The sequence below is a fragment of the Martes martes genome, assembly GCF_963455335.1.
Source record: "Martes martes genome assembly, chromosome: 15".
NCBI lineage: Eukaryota > Metazoa > Chordata > Mammalia > Carnivora > Mustelidae > Martes > Martes martes.
In genome coordinates, this window is record NC_137903.1 from 4155775 (window position 1) to 4176250 (window position 20476).

The 20476-nt window shown below is 46.1% G+C and overlaps 1 protein-coding gene across 1 annotated transcript; it reads right to left on the minus strand.

Annotated features, from left to right (window-relative positions):
- Positions 1-5188: 5188 nt before the first annotated feature.
- LOC308355729 (olfactory receptor 10J1-like) lies at positions 5189-6121 on the minus strand (the record flags this gene model as incomplete). The annotated part of the gene is made up of 1 exon (XM_080824170.1): positions 5189-6121. One exon carries the CDS (start codon positions 6119-6121, stop codon positions 5189-5191), a length of 933 nt encoding a protein of 310 aa, XP_080680296.1.
- Between the last annotated feature and the right edge of the window lie 14355 nt (positions 6122-20476).

The following is a 20476-nucleotide window of genomic DNA, read 5'->3' on the forward strand; positions in this document are numbered from 1 at the left end:
GCTCCATCGGTAAACCCAACACCCAGGAGCTCCTCAGAGACAACCTGGCAACCTCACTGTCAAGACCATGAGAGCTCGATCTCCACCGTCTCCACCCTGCCATGGACCACAGAGTCTCCAGCCCACACTGTACTGAAATCCACAGCCACCTGGACCAGTGAATGTCCTTGGTCTGTGGGTGACATCCCAGCCCCCAAGCCTGGAAGGAAATGCTTCCTCCATCAGCTCCACAAGTAAGCTCGTCTTATAGAACCAACAATCTCCTTATACACATTAGGCAACAGAATGTCCCTTTAGGAGGAACGTAGCTTCCCTTTGCTTGGAGGCATGGACAGGACAGCTCAGCAGGAAATGGAACAGTTAAAAGAGAAAGGAAAGGCCCTACAATTGAAACACTATGCTGAAGTGAACAAATTTGTTTCTAATCATATCCTGGTTTGGGTCATTAAAACCATTAAAAACGTTGCCCTCTGTTACTGGAACAAAGGCTGTGCCCCTAAATGCCCAACCTAAGAAGCCCGCCAGCCAAGATCTCCCCACTGCTGCAGATGCTGCTGTGCCTCCCCCTGCCCCCGACAGCCACGGAGAACGGGCTGGAGCTCCGGCAGTGGGACACAGTCCAGTGGGCCCTGAGTCTTGCTGGGAAGATGTTTCTCCATGTCCCTGGGGGAGCAGGTGCACAGCTCTGTGTTGTGGCGGTTTTGAGGAAGACGCAGATGAAGGATGCCGTATAAGTTACCCACTGCTGTGTGCCAAGCACCTCAGACCTCAGCAGCTTCAAACACAGAGACTTCCTATCTCATCCTCTGTTTGGGTCAGAAATCAGGAAGGAGCTTAGCTGGATGACTGAACCGCAAATAACCAGGACTCTTGTCTCATCTCAGCCTTGACCAGGACAGAACCTGCTTCCACGCCGGCCTGCGTCGCCACTGTCGGAATCCGTTCTGGGGCTGCTGTTGGGTTGGGGGCCACGGATCCTCACGGGCTACTGGCAGAGTTCCCCCTCGTTCCTCGCCATGCGGACCTTCCTATAGAGCAGCCCACAGTGTGGCAGCCTTCTCCAAGAGTGATCTCGCCTAGAGAGAAAGGGCCTAGCGCAGAAGTCTGTCTTCCCTTACTCTAATTTTGGAAACCACACACCTCAGTTTGGCTGTATTCTACTCAGTAGAAGTGAGTTGACCCACAATCAAGGAGAGTAGAGTTATTTTGGGGACATGTTTTTAAAACCACCACATATGCTGGTGAGTAAGGATATGCCTGACATGAGAAAGGCCCAGGACAGAGAAAGGGGGGTGGCCTGCTTCCTACATGGGAACGCCATCCCCTCTAACCTTGGGGGGAGAAGAAGGGGCGGGCAGCCTTCACTAGGAAAAGAGAAGGTCCTGGAGGGTTGCAGCATCCCCTCTCTGACCCTTCCAATCCTTCCGTCTGTGTCATGGGGCAGGGGAATATAAAACCTCACAAGGATCTTGGACTTTAATCCGAGGGCTGGTTTCTTCCCAAAAATTGCATCACCTTCGTGAGCTCACGGGACCCTGACCCTCAGTTTTCATCTATGAAATAGGGATACAAATGACATCAATCTTGCAAGAGTTACTTTGAAGATTGGGTGAGATCGGTTAAAGGCTAATTTGTTAAAGGTGATTTGTGATTTGTAAATGTTATAGAAAGTTAGTTTTTATTAGCAGCAAAAACAAAACTTTAATGCTCTGTTGCCCTCTGTTTTGTTTTGTTTCCTACCCCTGCCACGAAGCACGGCCTCCTCTTCTCAGGGTTCAGATACTCCCCTTGTCTCTCCTATCACTACCAGTAATCGGATATTCAAAACGCTGCTCTCAGCTAACCCTGCTGTTTTGCCCCAGGTTTGTACACTAACAAGGTCACAAATCGCACACAGGGAGATAATGAGATCAGAGGGACTTCCTCATCCTCCTAAGTCCTGCAGTACTGACTAAAGCGTGGGCTCTCTCCCTCCTCCTCCCGCCACACAGGTGCTCTCCCGCCCTCTAATCTCTCCTTAGCTCCCTTTCCCTAAATTCTCTGTTCCTATGCTTTGTCTGGGGTGAGCATATTAAGAAACCCTGTATCTGAGGAAAGAAGAGTTCGTGCTGTTTTCCCATTTCCTACTATGAAGCAAAACCTACCGAGCCCAGGACTTCACAGTGTTTCCCAGGCTGTGTCTCCCATGATTAAGTTGCTCATTATTCCCTAATTTACTTCCAGACCATAATATTTGTTAATATGCTTTCCTAAGCAAGAGAAAAACAGTTGGTTCTAGGCTGGTTGAGCCCGCCTCTCTCAAGGATCTCAAGAGGAAATAAGTCAAGGATAAGTCACACCAGGATGCCAGCGTCCCCGCCGTGGGGAAGCGAGCAGGGCACCCCGCCCTGCACACAAGAGCTGCACAAAGGGAGGGCAGGGGAGGGGGCCGCGCAGCCTGCACACTCTCCCCCTCCTCAGGCATCACTGGCTCTGAGCGTTGGTCCGGCACAGCCAAGCCATGCTTCCAGAAAGGTCATCATAACGCCCTCGAACCACGGCCACGAGGGTCCCGTGGGAGACATCTCAGAGCACGATCAGCGGTGGGGGCAGCGGGGGCGCTCCCTGTGTTATCAGTTATCCCGGTGAGTCAGCGGTGTCTCATGCTCCAGGACTGGTGTTTGCTGTCTGCCCCCACGATATCTGCAGAGAAGATGGAAGTGGAGGGCAACGTAGGGCATCTTTGTCTTCTCCCAACAGGACAGCTGGACCAAAGCCTGTGCTTGAACACAACATTCTCTATGTGATGACGGAGATAATTCGATCACGGGCACTCTGTGAGCTCCAGTGTGTTTTATGTACCCTGTTCAAGGCAGCCTCTGGTCCCTAGTGAAGGGGAGTCCTGATCCCCAGGGCAGAGATCCCACTGAAGGATTCCAGGGGCCGCACCGGCCCTTACAGCCTCTCCCCAATGGCAGCCAGTTCAAGGACACTGAGCAGTTTCTCTATGTCAGCAAAGCAGGCAAGCACATGCGGTCCATTGGGAATGCTACGGTCACTTGCAAAAGCCCCGTCTCCTTATGCCCAAGTCCACATCTGCACCAGCAACGGGTCTGCTGCAGGATTGCTGAACTCTGGGAGGATGGAAAGACCATGGGGAGGACGGTGTGAGCAAGGGGTACTGTGTGGGGACAGAGACAAAGAATATTCTGGGACAAGAGTAGGATTCCTTTGAGGGATGTTTTGATGCAAAATAATCCTTTGTGGGGGGGATATGGGATGTGTCTTTGTGGGATCACATGTTCTCCCAAAGGGAGATGTGTGCCTCCAGTCACAGTAGCAAGTCCCTCAACGGGCAAGCCCCGGCTTAGAAAGATGATGGCTATGTGGTGACTAAGCCCAAGGTGTGGGTTTAAGCATCACTCTGTTCAGACATGATTTGTGTTGAGTGAGAATTAGTCACACATTCTCTTTGAAATTAAATGTATTGGTTTAATTTTTTCTGGCCCTGTTATGATGGTATAAACTATATTTTTAAAAAGACAAAGAACGGGGGGCCTTTAATACACATTCTTTACTGTTGCAAATATTACTTTGGGAAAATTACACCGTAATTTTCTGCAGCATCCAACTATAGGAACTCAGGGGAACACACAGTTTTCAGCATGGGCGCCAATCCTATAAAGACCTGGGCAACTGTGGGAAATCGTATGGGGGTTCTGTGTGCAAAAATTCTGCAATCTAAAAAAATGGATTGACTGCTGGGAGCGGCTTTTGGGAATGTGCTGCTACTGTGAGCGGGACCCCCAAAGAGAGGGTCTCCAGTGGGGCTTTCTGAGAAGCAGGCCTATGAGCCAGGCCCAGAAAGGATTCCATGCTCTCAGGGAACCTGGATAAGGGCAACCCCAAGGCAGCTGCCGTGAAGAGGCCAAGCTTGTACTCTTTCAGGTAATGCTTCATAAACGTGAACGGTTCTCTTTTTGGTCCCTCTGCCATTAGGGATCCCAAGTCACTTGTCCAACACGCATTCTCAACGCACCTTCAGTGGGGACACTTGGGCCATCCTTGAGCAGGAAGAGGATGGTGAGTGGGAAATTTGGATTATCATCATCATTATTATTATTCTTTTTTAACATCACCCTTTTACGGGCTGTAAGACCTTTGGCAAGCTCTGTCTCTTTCTCACTCCAGGCCAAATAACCCTAAAACCTTACACCTTTCTCACACATCAATCCAATCCCCCCTGCAGAAGGCAACAGCAACGGGAACTGGGAGACACCCCAGCCTGTGTTTAGACAAGTGTTCAAACTCAGAGCTGAACGCAGGCACCCAACTGTTGACAGAAAATGAGTTCAGCAACGCAGAAATGAAGAGTGTGAAGGTAAGACACGCGTCTCTGCTCAGGCTCCACATGCTCTAATTATCCAGATCCGAGACAGCCAGTGTTAGGGGGGAGGTGCGGCTAATAAATTTAATTTCAGGAAGGGTCTTCAGGTATCCCCACACTCGTGAATGTAACCCAGTGCGTGTGTTACCCCACAGAGCGCATCTCTAACTGCTGGGAAATGCCGCTGCCGGTTGTGACAAGTTACTTACTAACATGTGAATATGAGACTCACCACGGAAACGGTTCTAATGTGAGCTTCAATAAAACTGGAAGGAATTTCATGGGTCTCCAAGGCAAGGTGAGAATGTTAAAGCAGAGAATTTTTCTTCTGGAATGTCAGGGTCTGTTACTCTTGTCACTACTCCAAGGAGACAGCGATGATGAGTAGGAAGGTAGTTCTGACTGTGTTTCCAGCACATGTGAGCACCAGCCAAGTTCTCTGTTTCAGAGCTCAGGATCTACCTGACACTCAGGTTGCTCTCTTAACGCCTCCCTTTAAATAGGTGTCATATAGCCCAGGTGCCTGCCATCAACAAACTGACCGTAATCGACCACCCTCTTGCTTGTTATTCCCTGCTCACTCTCCCCTTCCGAGCAACACCTGACGCCTCCTCCGGGGCTCACATCTGAGGCTAGAAGGCGTGGGAGCATGACGATGAAAATGAACTTCAAGTCAGGGAAACTCTGGGCTCTTCGCTGCACCCCTACCACCACGTTCCGCACCTCTTCCTGGGGAAAGAATGAGTAACAGGATCCACAAGAATTTTTGAGATTACAAAATGCCCAGAAGATGACAGGCCACGTATCCAACTACCACAGAAACTAGGCAAGAGGGTTTTTACTAATAGCACGGCGAAGAGCATCCTTGACCTCCTTGTTCCTCAGGGTGTACACCACAGGGTTCAACAGGGGAGTGATGACCGTGTAGGTCACAGAGATCAGCTGATCCTGATCCCTGGTATCCTCAGACTTGGGCTTGAGGTAGGCAATGGAGGCACAGCCATAGTGGACAATGACCACTGTGAGGTGGGAGGCGCAGGTGGCAAAGGCTTTCTTCCGGCCCTCGGCTGAGGCGATCTTGAGGATGGTGGAGATGATGAGGACGTAGGAGATGAAGACCAGCCCCATGGGGACCACAATAACAAATGAGCTGATGATAACATTAATTATGTCATGTAGAGTGGTATCTGCACAGGAGAGTTTCATAACTGGGAGAATGTCACAGAAATAATGGGCCACTTCTCTGTCACAAAAGGGCACCCTAAATACAGAGGAAATCTGAACTATGGCCACAAGCAGCCCAATGCTGAAAGCCCCCCATGCGAGCAGGGCACACACCCTCTTGTTCATGAGGACCGTGTACCTCAAGGGGTTGCAGATGGCCACATAGCGGTCGTACCCCATGGCTGTGAGCAGAAAGCAGTTGTTGATGGCCAAGGTGAGGAAGAAGAACATCTGGGTGGCGCAGCCGGCCAAGGAGATGGGTTGGCTAAGACCTGTAAGGCTGCAGAGCATCCGCGGTACAATGACCAGGGTGTACACGGTCTCAGAGATGGAGAGCACACTAAGGAAGAAGTACATGGGTGTGTGGAGTTGACGAGTGAAGCTGATAACGGTCACAATGAGGACATTGCCAGCCAGAGTTAAAAGGTACAATGTAAGAAATACCACAAAGAGAATGATCTTGTGTTCTCGGAAACTGGAAAACCCCTGGAGAATGAATTCACTCACTACTGTGTGGTTCTTGCTCTTCATGGGTAAATGCTGGGTCTACACAATGGAGACTCAGGCCCGTCAGTGAGTCAGAACACACCTGTACCCCGCGCCGGCTCGGGACCAGGAGAAGGGGCAACAAGGACCTGCTCCAGGAGACATGCCCAGTGCATGCGGTCTCCTGTGCCCTGGGCGAGAAAAGGCAAAAAACATAATCAGGAAGCAATTGCATGTATGGAAAGTTTTCTATAAAGGCACAGAAGAAGAAACAGGGATGGGATAGGATAGTAGGAAGGACACCTGGGCTAGTTTTGAAAAGGCTTCCTCATGAGCCAGAACATGGGTGTTTGGAGGCAACTAGAGCTAAAGAAATAGAAAATGTATTAGTCTGAGAATTTTCTCATAAATTAAAGTTTCAGATTTTTATTTACCTAAAACAAACTGGCCAACTTCTTCCACTTCATTGAAACCACAATTTTGATCATCTTCTTATAGATCTTACCTTCCAAGTTGCCAAATGAGACGATGCTCTCTGCTCTGAGGGGACGTGAGAGTTTGCTTTGTCCCTGTTCTACATGCCGACATCTTTTCATGAACCCTTTTCACAAATCATTCAGCTGCTTCAAATCTGACTGCCCTCCTGACAGCAGTTTTCAACCAGACATATTCCCCTTTCTTGGGTACTGGCATTGCCTCCCCTCGCTCAGAGGGCCCTCTCAGGACCAGCAGGGCCCTGTCGATGTGTGTCCTCTGCATGTAGATCAATTACTAAGTGTTGGTTCTCCTGCACCTTGTGTATTTTTGTGTTTTCAGCCAGTACTTGGAAGTGAATTTTCACAGTTGGTCTGACTCATGACTAGACTCTGAGCTCTCTTTTCTACTTTCTTCATAATAATAAACTGGTACCTTTGGGAAAACAAGTTTGCACACCCTCCCTCACTATCTGGGGAATTTCAGAGACCAACAAGCTCTCATTTTAAAAACAGTTTAATAATAACAATAACAATAATAATGAACAAGAATAGTTCCTTGTGGCACTTTTTAGTTTATGAAGAGTGTTTATATGTGTTATTTAACAGCACATCAATCCCATCTGTTTGATAACTATCTTCATCTTGCACCCTAAGACACCTGGGGTTTGGTGGTTTGCCCAAAATTAGTAAGTCATACAACCAATCTTCTCATTTTAAGGCTGGTGTGAATTGCCTTTGCCACAATTGCCTGAAGAAGCATCGTGGCTATGAAATGGAGGGAAAAGAAGACACTTTCCCCCTGGGTTTTATTGAAGAGAATTAAAGGATTCTCCTCACTCTGGGAATGAGATTACATTGGGAAAAAATATTGGAAAAACTGGAAAACATTCGGGAAACCAGAAAAATTTTACCATGTTGACCTTGATAAGTAAATGCAATATTAGCATATTAGTAACCATAAGTGCCCATTCTCCTTGGCTTAATACTTCTACTTCCAATTACTTACTTTAAAGAAATAATCAGAGAGACGTATCAGGATATATGTATAAGAAGCTTTTATGGTATTTATAATAATGAATACCAAAAACAATGTAAGTAAGTAAGTAAGGGAATAATGAATTATAATGTATCTACATGATGCAAACTATGGAGCTATTAAACATCTAACGTTCTGACATTGAAAAATATGATTGACATACAGGTCATAATATTTCAAAATTAAAAATAAAGGAAGAAATAAACAATGAAAGGAAACCCATGGAATAGTACACACATCATTAGAAACGGGTTGGAAATAAATACACTGAAACGCTAATAATATTCTTTTCTGGATAGTGAATGGAGAATCTTAACTGACTTTTCCTTATGTCCTCTCTATATAATCCAGATTTTCTTAATCATTTCTCTTCTAAACATAGAGAAAAATAATTGTTAAATTCTTCTTACAATGAGACTCAATAATAAGGTTGTAGAGAGGATCGAGGAGAAAAGGTAAACGTAGTGGGTTTGAGCACCCAACAGCCAGATCCAGAGGAAATTAATGTCAGTTTTTAAAGAAGGATGGTAACTAGAAAAAGAAAACCTTTCTGAACAGTGCTGGTAGTGGTGTGGCATGTGAAACACTCATCTTGGACTCAACATTTAGGAGAGCCCCAAAGAAACTCAGTGATCAAGACGAACATGATTTTAATGCAATATTTTAAAAAAATGCAAAAATCCATGATGAATAAGATATTAAAATTTTAAATAGATACAGCCTCAATTCTGCCTATTGCCACAATGGGATGCAAGCAGCTAAATGAGGGCAGATTTTGGAATTTCCTTACTAAGGATTTTGAAGAATTGAAAAATATAAAATATGTTCAAAATATAGGGGGAAATGGAGAGCAAAATATGTGTTCATTTTCCTTTGATATGTGGTGATAGGCTAGTCTTGAAACAACTGCTATTTAACTGAGATTCATGATGTGTTACTGAACAAGATAAAACCCCAATCTTATGTAACTGGAAAATCAATCCCTACCTCCGCCAAGGGGGATGAGAAGATAAGCAAGGATAGCGAAGAAAAAAGATTGAATTGAGCTCGTGCCTCCCTCTCCTCACTCATCACCCCCTCAGGAAAACGAGGACTCATCAAGAGGGCGAAAGATCTGATGAATGTTAACGCCAGGATAGTAAGGTCATGACAACAGAAACAAAATGGCAGCCTACTTCTATGGAATCCATGTCACCAAGAAGAAAAATACTTTACACCACTCGCTGTTTTCTTGGATTCTGGATCTTTGGCCAAAAATATCCCTCTACCCTGAAAAAAAAAAAATATTTCATTCTAGAGAAATGATAATGATGTTCTGCTTAGACCTGACAAGCAATCCTGGCCAAGGGGTCAATCTTATCCATTTCATTATTCAGGTCTTTCCAATGGGAAGCAAGCTGGGAAAGCCCATGTGCTTGGTGGTGTTAAGTCCTTTAATATAATAGAAGTGCAGGACCTTAGCACTAGGAGGTAATTTTAAAAGCAAACATTTCTCAAAAATAGTCCCCTAAATTCTGCTTCAGTGCTTCCAATGATTGGAAATTCATTATCTTACAAGTTAGCATCCCCTTCTTTTTTTTTTTTTTTAAAGATACCAAGTTTACTTAAAAAATAAAATGAGGATTTTATATTATAAAAATGCTTTCAGGGAAAAACAGCCATCTGTACAAAAGGGTATAAATAGAAAAGTTAGTTTTCTCTTCCTATACTTTGCATTCTCTGGTCCAGGGGTAAATATGATTCATGTCTTTTTGTCTTTTTAAATTTTCTGTCTAGAAATTTTCTAAGTACAATTGTGCATATTTCCATATCATTTCAATGTTACACAAATGAAACTGCACATACCAAATCACAACTAACTTTTTTCACTTACTAATATATCTTGAATATCCTCGTAACAGTGCAATAGAGCTATCTTATTACCAGCAGTGCACACTGTCCCCCATACAGATTCATATAGATATACTATCATCAACTCTATTGTTGAGTAGCCTTAATTCTTAGAAAACATCACTTTCTATTGACTCAACCTCTGTCTCCCTGTGACTTGCCACCTCCCGATATTATCCTACCTTCTATTTCCTTTTCAGTTCGATAGTGGAAGATTATTATCTTGTCCCTGCTAAATTTCGTGTCCTTGAATCCGTCACCACAACAAGATGAGCATGAAGAAATATAATATTAATGGCATGAGAATCAATACAACCAAAAAATAATGAAAAACTTGGAGGAAAAATAATAAGAATTTAGAAAACACACATGGTATCCCATTTTCACTTACTTCTGCCCACAGCCAGTCACTGCTTCTGACCTTGGCAAAAGGAAGAAGGAATCACTTTCCAGATAGTGATTTTTAAAAGTCACTGAGAGGGCTGAATCTATTCAGAGGAAGCTGGTAAAAACACCTTGTGTTCAAGAGCCATTTACAAGGGAAGCTAAAACCTACAAAGTAAGGAAAATTCAGCTTTCTACACTATCAGAGAAAACCTCAAATCATTGCTATATTTCTTGAAGTTGAAATTGCTCCTTGGTTCCTTTGGCTTGAGAAGTAGCCCAGGAAAAAATGCAATCTCTTAAACTCCAGATTTTAGGAGCTTTAGATATTTATTTTCCCCAAGAGAAGCAAATCCCTCATGCCAGGTCTCCCGGGACCATCCTTATGAAAATCCCTCTGGGGTACCAAGAGCTAAGGATGAGAGAACCCTAGGGCTTGTCTCATGAGCTTCGTTAGGAACTTGGGTAGCAGACGAGGGAGATACTTTTGTTTGTTTCCTCACTGTTGGGGACTTCTGGGGTTTCAGAAACCAGTACCGCCTTGGGTTTAGTCAAGTAAAACCATGGAAACACTGGACAAGCTTATAAAGAGAAGACCGTAAATTCTAGTCTTTAAGGATCAGAGAACAGAAAACTTCCTGCAACTTATCCAAATCCAATCGGGGCACACAGAGGGGTATGGCCGCCAGGACTTCTCTTGTCCAGGGTTGGCCCATAGCCAGTTTCCTTCAGGCTTAGTCTAGCTCCCATTGAGGGAGACCTGCCTCCCACACTTGGAAAGGCAGAGGCTGCTGTCGGGCCCTTTCCTCATGCTCCCTCTCGTTCGTTCTTGGATCTTGCTGGAGAGAGAATGGCACAGCAGCTCTCTGCTATAGTTCCTTTAGTTTCTGGCTCAGTGTGACCATCTCCATCAAGGTTCTCTGGGCGCAAGGGAGATGTCTGAGGAACCATCTCAGCTCTGCGCTGCAAAAGGAGATTGCCGTACGGGTCTTCCATTCAGACTAAGAACTTTCTTCCTAAAACCATTCTGTTTCCTCTTGGCTGAAAACAGTAATAATGTGTTCATCATATCACATAAATCACTTACGATCTCCAGCCTGGAAATACCACGCACTATTAATACCCATATTATTAGTATTTTGGTGACTAATTCTCTAATTGGTTTTCTCTGCATTAATGTGTGTATGTATGTAAATGGACACACACACATTAATGCAGAGAAAACCAATCATTAACAGCAAACATGGAATGACGTGTTTCCATGGTTCTTTCTCCTTTCCAATAATATGAGGTCATGCCATACAAACTTCCCTACATCCTGTTCCTTTGTCCTCTTAGCCACATATTGTGAGCCTTTCCCATGTAAGCTTTTTCCCACCCTATCATTTTTAAATAGCCGCCTTGCCTTCCCTCTGGTATGTGTAGTGTGGTGTCAGGATTCCGATGGACACTGTGCGTTGCAATCGGTTGTGGAATCTTCAAAAGCTCTTTGAGCTCACATCAGGGTCCTTCAACAGTGGTACTGTTGTCCTCGGTGGCCTGATACGTTTTATGGTGTGGTGGGGGGAAGGGTGTCCTGCCTGTTACAAGACAGAGCTTCCCTGGCCTCCACCCGCTAGCTGCCCCCAGCATCCTCTCCCCTCCCTGCAGCATATGAGGGGAAACAAAAAATGTTTCTAAGTGTTGTCCATACCCGTTGGGAGGGCAAAATGTTCCTCCTTTGGCCATCTGTAGTCTAGAACATTCCACCATCCTCTACCCAGTTTTTTCATTTCATGGTCATGTTTAAGAACCAGGTCAAAACCTCACTTTCAGGATATCATTCATGCATCGTACCATTTCTCTTTCTATGCCCTGTATTTCCCGTAAATTGGAAGTCAGTTCTAAAGGCTTAATTAGATGCGAGTTAAACTTGTGGAACTATATAAACTATATTGAGATATATATACTATAAACTGCATTGTACTATATTATATTATATATAAATTATATGTATAACTGTGCTAAGCTATACACATGCATACACACACACACAACTTTGCATGACATCAGTAGAGTTATCAGATTTAGCAAATAAAAATATGGGATACCTTGTTAAATTTGAATTTTAAAAGAACAATAAATAATTTTTTAGGGTATGTCCCAAATATTACATGAAACATACATACTAAAAGTTATTCATCATTTATCTGAAATTCAAGTTTAGCGAGGCATTTTCTATCTTATCTGGAAGCCCAATCAGGAGATGCACACTGTTTGGTTTTCCCACCCTAAGCAATGCAAAATTGATCAGCGTTCCAGGTAGCAACAGCCTGGTGCTCTATTCAAATTGATCCCATCAATATTTTATCATTTCATCTTTTGATGACTTTTGTCTAAATCAATTTTTTATTAGAAGTTGCAAAGAATGCTTTCCTAATCATGTCCTTTCTCTTACATTTATTCTGTGAAACACTTCGTGTGCAGAAGTTTCTTTTCATCCTTTGGGGCAGGAGAGTGAGGTAGGACTGAGTAGAGTTGGAATCCAAACTTGGTCTGTCTGATCTGGGTCGAGCGTGTAGTCCCGTCTACCCAGTGGGGAACATTCACTCTCCCCATGCTGATGATGTGGGACCACACGGCATCATACTCCAGCAAGCCTGTGTCTTACAATCAGCAGAGACCTGAGGTGGCAGGAGGCTAGCATGGGGCAGGAGGAGTGGTGTCTGCCAACATTAACAAACCCACAAGCGATCTTGTAATTAGAAGAAACAAAAGCTCTAGAAAAAAGGGGTCAATGACGGCATCCAGAGAAGAAGAAGGTGAGGCAGGGCTGAAGGGCGTGCTGTGTTTCTCTGCTTTCCTCTCATTCTGGCCACGAAGTCTGAGTGACACACTTCAAAATAATCCATGCAGCCAGTACCCGGCCAGCGATGTGCCCTAGAAAATCAAATTGCTTGTGGTTTCTGAAAGAACAGGAGTTGCTGCCACAAAGACACCGTGAAAGGCAGGGCAGAGGAGACTCTCTTCCTCGGCGAGGTGACGTGTGCCCGGGGTGAAGGGCATCTACACATGGAGCCAGGCGGCACAAGGGACTGCATCTTCCTTTTCATTTGTTGACTTCATTATACTGAATTTCCAGTAAATTAAACGTATAATTAAATACCCCGGGGTTATAGTAGTAGAAAGAGGATTAGAGCCTGTATCTTGCCCACATTCTGTACAGCTCAGTAGGGCTGGCATAAAAGAAAACACTCGATGATATTACCATAGGAACGATCTGAAGAGTGTGGTCTTAGGTGCTGGTTTTCCGTAGGGTGGATGCAGAAACGAGATTCTTGGTTCTCACGAAAGACTGACCGCGGGTGACAGGGTCGTCTAGCGTGCTCCAAATGCTCTTCAAGAGCTTTCTTTCTCATTTTAGAAAATTGCCTCTGAGGAAGAGAAGGATGATTTATTAGGTGGCAATATCATGGTAGAAATAATCCATGAGTTAATTGATCCTCTAATAAACATGTATTGAAGGTCTACATGCACCCTGCACTGTGCTGAGCGCCGGGAGAAACAACGAATCACACACACATCATATGTGATGAGGAACCAGACAGAAAGATGTGATTCTCATAGATTGTGATGCTTTCTTTGATGGCGTAAGAACAGAGTAACAGGGTACTGGTAAGTAATCTTCCGACATGCATTTTAATATACTAAATTGCTTATATCCACCAGGAAGCAAAAGCCACGAAGGTACGCCTGGTCTGGTCTATTTACCATGAAACATGGATGAATTAGCCTTTGGAGTTAGCTAGTGAGTTTGCATGGTGTCTCAGAGACTGGTCAGCTCCCGTGAGTTTGCCGTTGAGCTGCGGGGCTTGCACAGCCAAGATGCGAAGCCTGGACAACGGGGCTACACCAAGATTTCCGAATGAGCAAGTTCCCTGGGCTGGTCTCGGTTCCCCGCTTGATAATTCAGGTGCACTCAGCACTGCGAATCGCTCTCAGCCTTGAAACGTTCTTCAGCCTGGATTTTGTGACACTTTGATTGTGGTGTTTCTCCTAAACAGAAGCTTGCTGGTCGCGGAGTCAACGGGGCGCACCTGCCCGTCTGCTCTGCAGACCGGATGTCGAGCGTCGCGGAATGTGGTGACTCACTGAACATGAGACTGAGCTGGTCAACAGCCCTGTTATCATTTCAGTATGTGATGGACCCGAGGACACGAAGGAGACACCCGCCCGCGCTTGCGCACGTCACTCTGACGGCCTTATCCCTCTTGCTCTTACCTACGCTAAGTTTCAGCTCTTCACTCTCTCATTTCTTCCCCATCTTTCTCCCCACACTGGACTAGAATAGTTCGTCTCAGCGGCACCGGTTCTTTCAGCCTTTGCTCAGCCTGAATCTTCAGTCCCAACAAACTAACAAGCAAAAGGAACCTCATAATTCAGTTCTGTGTCGGCCACCGAAGAACGGCTTAGCAAACTCGCACAGGCATGCTCCGGGGCGCGGGCTTCTCGCTCCCACACAAGGAGTTTAAATTGATCCTCTCTAAGGTCCTTTCCTATTTTAAAGTTTTATGATGTTTTTCCCGACTTTGGGACTGAGGATAAAAACGGATGAGGAACCTGAAGATCCCACCGGTCCCCCAAGTCACTTCTGACAGGTGCCCCACGGTTCTCATCAATCCTTCCATCCTTCCCATATTCTGCTTTCAACTCCGTCCTTCCATTGACTTCCACTTTCCAATCTGTTGCCACCTCCCGCTTCTTCTTTTCACTTCCCCCTGTGTGAGAGAGGATCACAGAAAGCGAGGGCACGGCAGCTCCCGAACTGTCACTTGGCAGACCGGAGAGGAGAGCCAACGACTCATCAGCCGGGCAGCGGGAGCCGCTGCTCTTTGGGAACCACCGCAGGGCCACACGGTCCACCTAACTGAGCTGCCCGAACTCCTCCAATCCCGATCTCCGGCAAACGCTTGGACGCTAGACCCGCAGAGGACCCGACGTGGCCCGACCTTTCCATTTCACAGACGCAGCCGTGTTGAAAGGAGTCTCCACTTGTGAGGCATATACGTGACACTCGCGTACTTTTTCAGGGACTCTTACGGTGGTTCCATGCCTGGTGGGCAGCGTGCTCCCTGAATGCCATCCCCGACCAACTGCGTGACCTTTTCATTACTTCGTGTTGCTCAAACCGTCTCACTGGGGTTATTAAACACGCTCCTGCTTTCACATTTTAATTTCATCTTTGATGTGAAGTGCTCTCCGGCGTCCGTCCCCCCTGCTGCCCCATCCCCCGCCCCGAGCACAGAGCAGGGTCTGCGGCCGCAGTGGTCCCGTCGGTGTTGGGAGGTGAGGGGTGGGGACCACGCCCCTGTGCCCCTTTCTTGTCCCAGCATCGGCCCCTCGCGCTGTGGGGAGAGGAGAGAGGGCACAGACGAGATGAAGTCACCCACGGTGCAGGCGCGGCCGCTCCCGTCTTGGCTGTAGCTGCTGGGCCGGCACACGGCCGTCGCCTTGTTAGAAGACACTCAGTTGGGTGAGGTCCTCTTTTTGTTAATTGTCCCCATTTCTTCAACGGTATTGACTGTTCTTTTGTCCTCGGTCAGGTGTCCAAATGTAGGTGCTCTCAGAGGGGAGCCTTGGTGCTCTTTTCAGGGCAATGTGGGTCCCGCCGTCTGCCTCTCCAGCCCACGCATCCGAGGCTCCCCCTCCCTTGGCTACCATCGCAAGCAGCCGCCTCCACGGCCTGATGTCACCGGGGCCCTCGCACCTGCAGAGTGGCCCTTTGGGGGAGCAGGCAAGATCGTGGAAGCCCCCATTCCCCGCTGTTTTACCTGTCGAACCCGTGGAGAGGGGCTTGGCCTGGCCACATGAAATGGTGACAGTGCCGGCTAACTCCCTGCACCCCCTGTGCCAGGGCCAGTCACTTCTTTCCAGACTTTTCCTGCAGCGCCAGCAGCTACAGGTGCTCGCCCGGAATTGTTTCACAAACTGTGAGGCAAAAGACGGCCCTTTGTTCTCAGCTTATTGGAGGTGGAAGGAAAGGCTCGAGAGTCCCAAACGTTGTGGGAAAAGTACAGGGACACCTCGCCGAACGCCTTCTCGCCCCATATTTAAGAACGTAGCTATTCAGACCTCTGAGTGTCAGATCCTGGCTCCGCCGTTCACCGATTGAACGACCTCCCTACTTCGGGAAGAACAAGGGTGCTACCAGGACCGCTCCGTAGGGCTCCCGCGAGGGTTCGACGGGATAAAGCAATCCGACGTGGAGTACGTGTTTGCCAAAAGTGGAGCGCTGTGGCGATTCCGTGTTTATTATGTTTAACTGGAACACATTCCGGTCTCCCCTTTATTCTTTCTTACTGTGGAAATCAAGGCTTTTGACAAGTCAAACACGGTGAGGGGAAGCCCCCTTTCTTGCACCCTTGTACCGTACACAGTGCTCAACCCACTGCTCGGCACACGGCCGCCGCGAAGGAGAAACGCCCCACAGGTTCTGCGGCAGAGCACGTGTTTCTGAAACGCAAATGTTCCACTTACAATTGGTAAACCCAGAAATAATGTCAATACGATGTGGAAGTGAGTGGCCACAAGATTTTCCCTGGCACGTGAATGTTTCCAGCCAAGGAAGAGCGGCCGCACCCAGATCTTCTGTCCAGAGAGTGTCCACTGCCTGGTTTCTCCCGCTTCTGTGCACTTTCCCCTCGCCATCTCCTCCCACCCACCTTCCTTTGCCCTTGAAGAAAATCAAGTCCTATGGCTCCTGATGATTTTACTCATTTATTAGAGACTTCACTTTTTTTTAACTGTTTCATTTATTTAGCAGAAACACTTATGATTATATTAGTGCTCTGGTTATGGGTTTTGCAGGATCTACCACATTTTTTTTTCCCAAAAGCCTTTTTTTAGTGTGTGTTTTTGCAGATTGCAAGGACCTTTAAAAATAAACACATATGACGTTATAGCAGAAGCACCTGTGTTATGTTCAAGAACTCTTAATTGAATTCAATGAATGAAAACCATTTCTCTCATTTTGTGATTCAAGGACTTCACTCTTTCCACGACGGGCCTCTGTCTTCCCTCATTGTGTGTCTCTGCTTACTGGAATATTCCTATCAGGCAGCAAATAGGACCCGGCACCTCCCATAAAATCTAATCCCTTTCTGGACCCCACACCTTCCCACAGCATCATCCCACAGCAAAACTCAGACAGGCACACTCATTGTACTTCCTTACTTCCTATTCCCTTTCCAACCACTTCAGCCTGGTTTCCACACCTACCAGTCCCCCAAAATTGTCGCTGATAAGATTCTAGAAATTTCCATATTGTTAGATCCAAAGAAAAATTTTATTCTCTTATCTTCACTCCTCCATAAAACTCAATGCAATCAACCATTTCCTCTAGAAGGGCCCTCTGTCCTCAGCTTTAGCGGTACGTTCTCTGAGAGTCGCCCCACCTTACTGGGCATTTCCTCTGGTCTCTTTCTGGATCTTCCCCGTCTTCCCATCCTCTAAATATCAGAATTGCTCACGGCTCTGTCCTGGGACATTCTCTTTCTCTCTCCTTGGCTGATCTCATCTTGTTCCACTCAGTGGCTCTACAGGTACGCCAGTGATTTTCAACTTTATGTCTTTGGTCCAGACATCTCTTCCGGTGTCCTGACCCTTATAACTGCCTGTTTGGCATAAACACGTTAGATATCACAAAAGCCCTTCAAACTGAAACAGCTCCAAACTGGCACACTCGACTGTGCTCCCTGAATCTGGCACTTCTGCAGTCTTCACCATGGAAAGGATGGCATCACCAGCTACCCCGTGACTAAAGCCAGAAGCTTGGGAATCCTGTTTTATGCTTCCCTCACATTCCAATCTGTCAGTGAGTCCTGGTCATAACCTCTCCCAACAGATGCCTGAACCCCATCGACTTGTTTTCAACTGCTCTGCGACCTCTCCAGGCCAATCTGTCATCGTGTTTTATTGGATCCTCACCATTTCCCAATTGCCACTTGGAAAATCTTTATCACACTCAGCTGTAGTGTATGTATGCATGTGTGTGCAAACGTGTGTATAGGGACGTGTGCATACATATATTTGATGACAAGCCATCAAACCATTTAAAGGTGAATACACACACAAATGCCTCTGTGTGTGTGTGTGTGTGCGCGTTCCCTTGCTCAAAGTTTGATTGATAGCTTTTCGTTACCATTCAAAGAAAGTCCTCGTTCTTCTCCGTGTCCTACCAGGCTCTCACCGCTCTCGCTAAACACACATCTGATCTCATTTTGTGCCTCTGTCCCCCTTAATCAGTACTGTGCTTCCATCCTACTTGTCTTCTCTTAATTTCTGGAATTCTCTAAATTTCTTCTTGTTTTGGGGACTTTGAACTTCCTATTGCTTGAAATAGTCTTGCCCTAGCTTTTAGCTGGGTCCCTTCTATCTCATGCTGTAAGTCATTTTTGTTGAAGGCCTTCCTTAACCATCCTATCTAAATTAAATTACCATTGTGATTCTGTATAGCAATGTTATTTACTTTTTACAAGCCTTAATTACAAGCTGTTCTTATTTTATTTGTTTACTTGTTTAATGTCTATCTTTTCCAACGGAGGCTTCACTCCGTGGGGGAAGAAATCTGGTGCCTCCAGTTCTCATTCATGTTACCAGCATATTACGGGATGCTTAACACATAAATGTTCACTGAACAAATAAAGAAATGAATACATATGATGAATAATGCTTTTGTGCTAAAACAAAATTCTGTGTGTGTTGGGTTTCATGGCAGAATGATCAAGAATCAATTCTGTATCTCTTTTTAAGTCATTCCCGTATTTGGTTATAATAATGCAGATTCAGGGATCGCTGTTTGGAAAAGTATATTGTGCAAAATGATATTAATACACTGTAAGACATTGTTCACTCTGGGAAATTGGGGCATATGATAACCAAAACTCTGCCAGTAATCTATGTTCAAAATCTGACCCTTGATAATTATACCTGGTCCATCGTTCTTTTTCTCTTAAAGACACAAATAATAGTCATGGAACACTACACCAAAAACTAATGATATACTGTATGGTGACTAACATAAATTTTTTAAAAAAAGAAATAAAGAGACATAAAACTTTTAAAAAATGAACATTTTGAGATTATTGAAATATATAGTACATTGGTATATGTAATTTAGGAATTGAGAATATAAAAAATTATTTCTTATTTGTGATTTTATTTTCCTTCTAACTAACTATCGCCTCACAGGTCATGTGAAGAGAGACTTTTCTCCATGCACCTCTCTGCAACATGACTGAGGCATGAGCTGTGATAGAGACAGACTCATGGGGCACCTGGGTAGCTCAGTGGCATGAGCGAAACGAGGGGCAGAGGGAGAAGCAGACTCCCACCGGGCAGGGACCCTGAGATCATGCCTGAGCCGAAGGCAGACACTTCACTGAGTCTCCCAGGTGCCCCCATCCTGAATGTCCTGACACCGAATCTCTTTCCAATATTCAGTCCACTGTTCCTATCCCTTTTCAGACCAGACAGTCTACTTTTGGGTCCCACACTGGAGGCCAGACCTCCAGTGTTCTCTTGAACCTCTGTGAAAATGTTGTCTTTTTGGAAGGAAAGGACAATTTCTCTGGAAACTGCCCCGTTTTAACTTACCTGTCTCACTTTCGTCTGGCCTTCTCTCGTCTTCAAAACCCAGACCAGCGCTTCTCAATCCTATCAGACCCCACCTTGTTCTATGTATGTGCTAACACTCTCCTTGCTCTCGTGACTCAGAATTACACGTCATGGACTCACCCAGCAGAGGTGGAGGCGGGGGGCTACAGGAAGTTAGCCCTCATGACCCCTCACTGGCGTGGGCCCCTCTGAAGTCCTGGAGGAGGTCATATGTTTTTGTAAAATTTACAGAAGTCAGATTTTTTTTTTAAAGATTTTATTTATTTATTTGACAGGCAGAGATCACAAGGAGGCAGAGAGGCAGGCAGAGAGAGAGGGGGAAGCAGGCTCCCCACTAAGCAGAGAGCCTGATGTGGGGCTCGATCCCAGGACCCTGAGATCATGACCTGAGCCGAAGGCAGAGGCTTTAACCCACTGAGCCACCCAGGCACCCCCAGAAGTCAGATATTTTAGCCACATTTGAATGAGGCTTCCTTTCCTACTGGCACAGGAGGGTAGCTGCAGGAAAGTTCTGGAACCCAGCTACGGAGGACGTGGGCTGAGGGTGTTCGGTCCTGGTTTAGGGTAACAGGTGCGTGGAGTTCGCAGTTCCTTCCAGACAGGGTAAGTCATGGCGAGGCACTTCGAACCCTCGCGGTAGGAACCTCCTCCAAGAAAATGCCACCAAAGAGCCAACGGTCTTGGCTTCAGGACACAAAGGCAGAGGCAGAGGGCCAGAGGTCAGGCTGCAGGGTGACCGTATCCTCTGGCACTTGGCCCTGGAAGTTGGTGGGCCGCGAAGGAAAACCGAGGTTGAAGTATCTGGAGTCAGAAGCTAATCTTGTCAAGACACTTTCCCGAGCACCAGATGTGTGTAAAATTGTAAGCAGAGGATTTGGTTCGTTTCTGTGTCTAGTGAAAATGGGAGTTCTCTCCCTTCGGGAATATTCTCAGTAACGTGAAATACAGAATTATAAACAC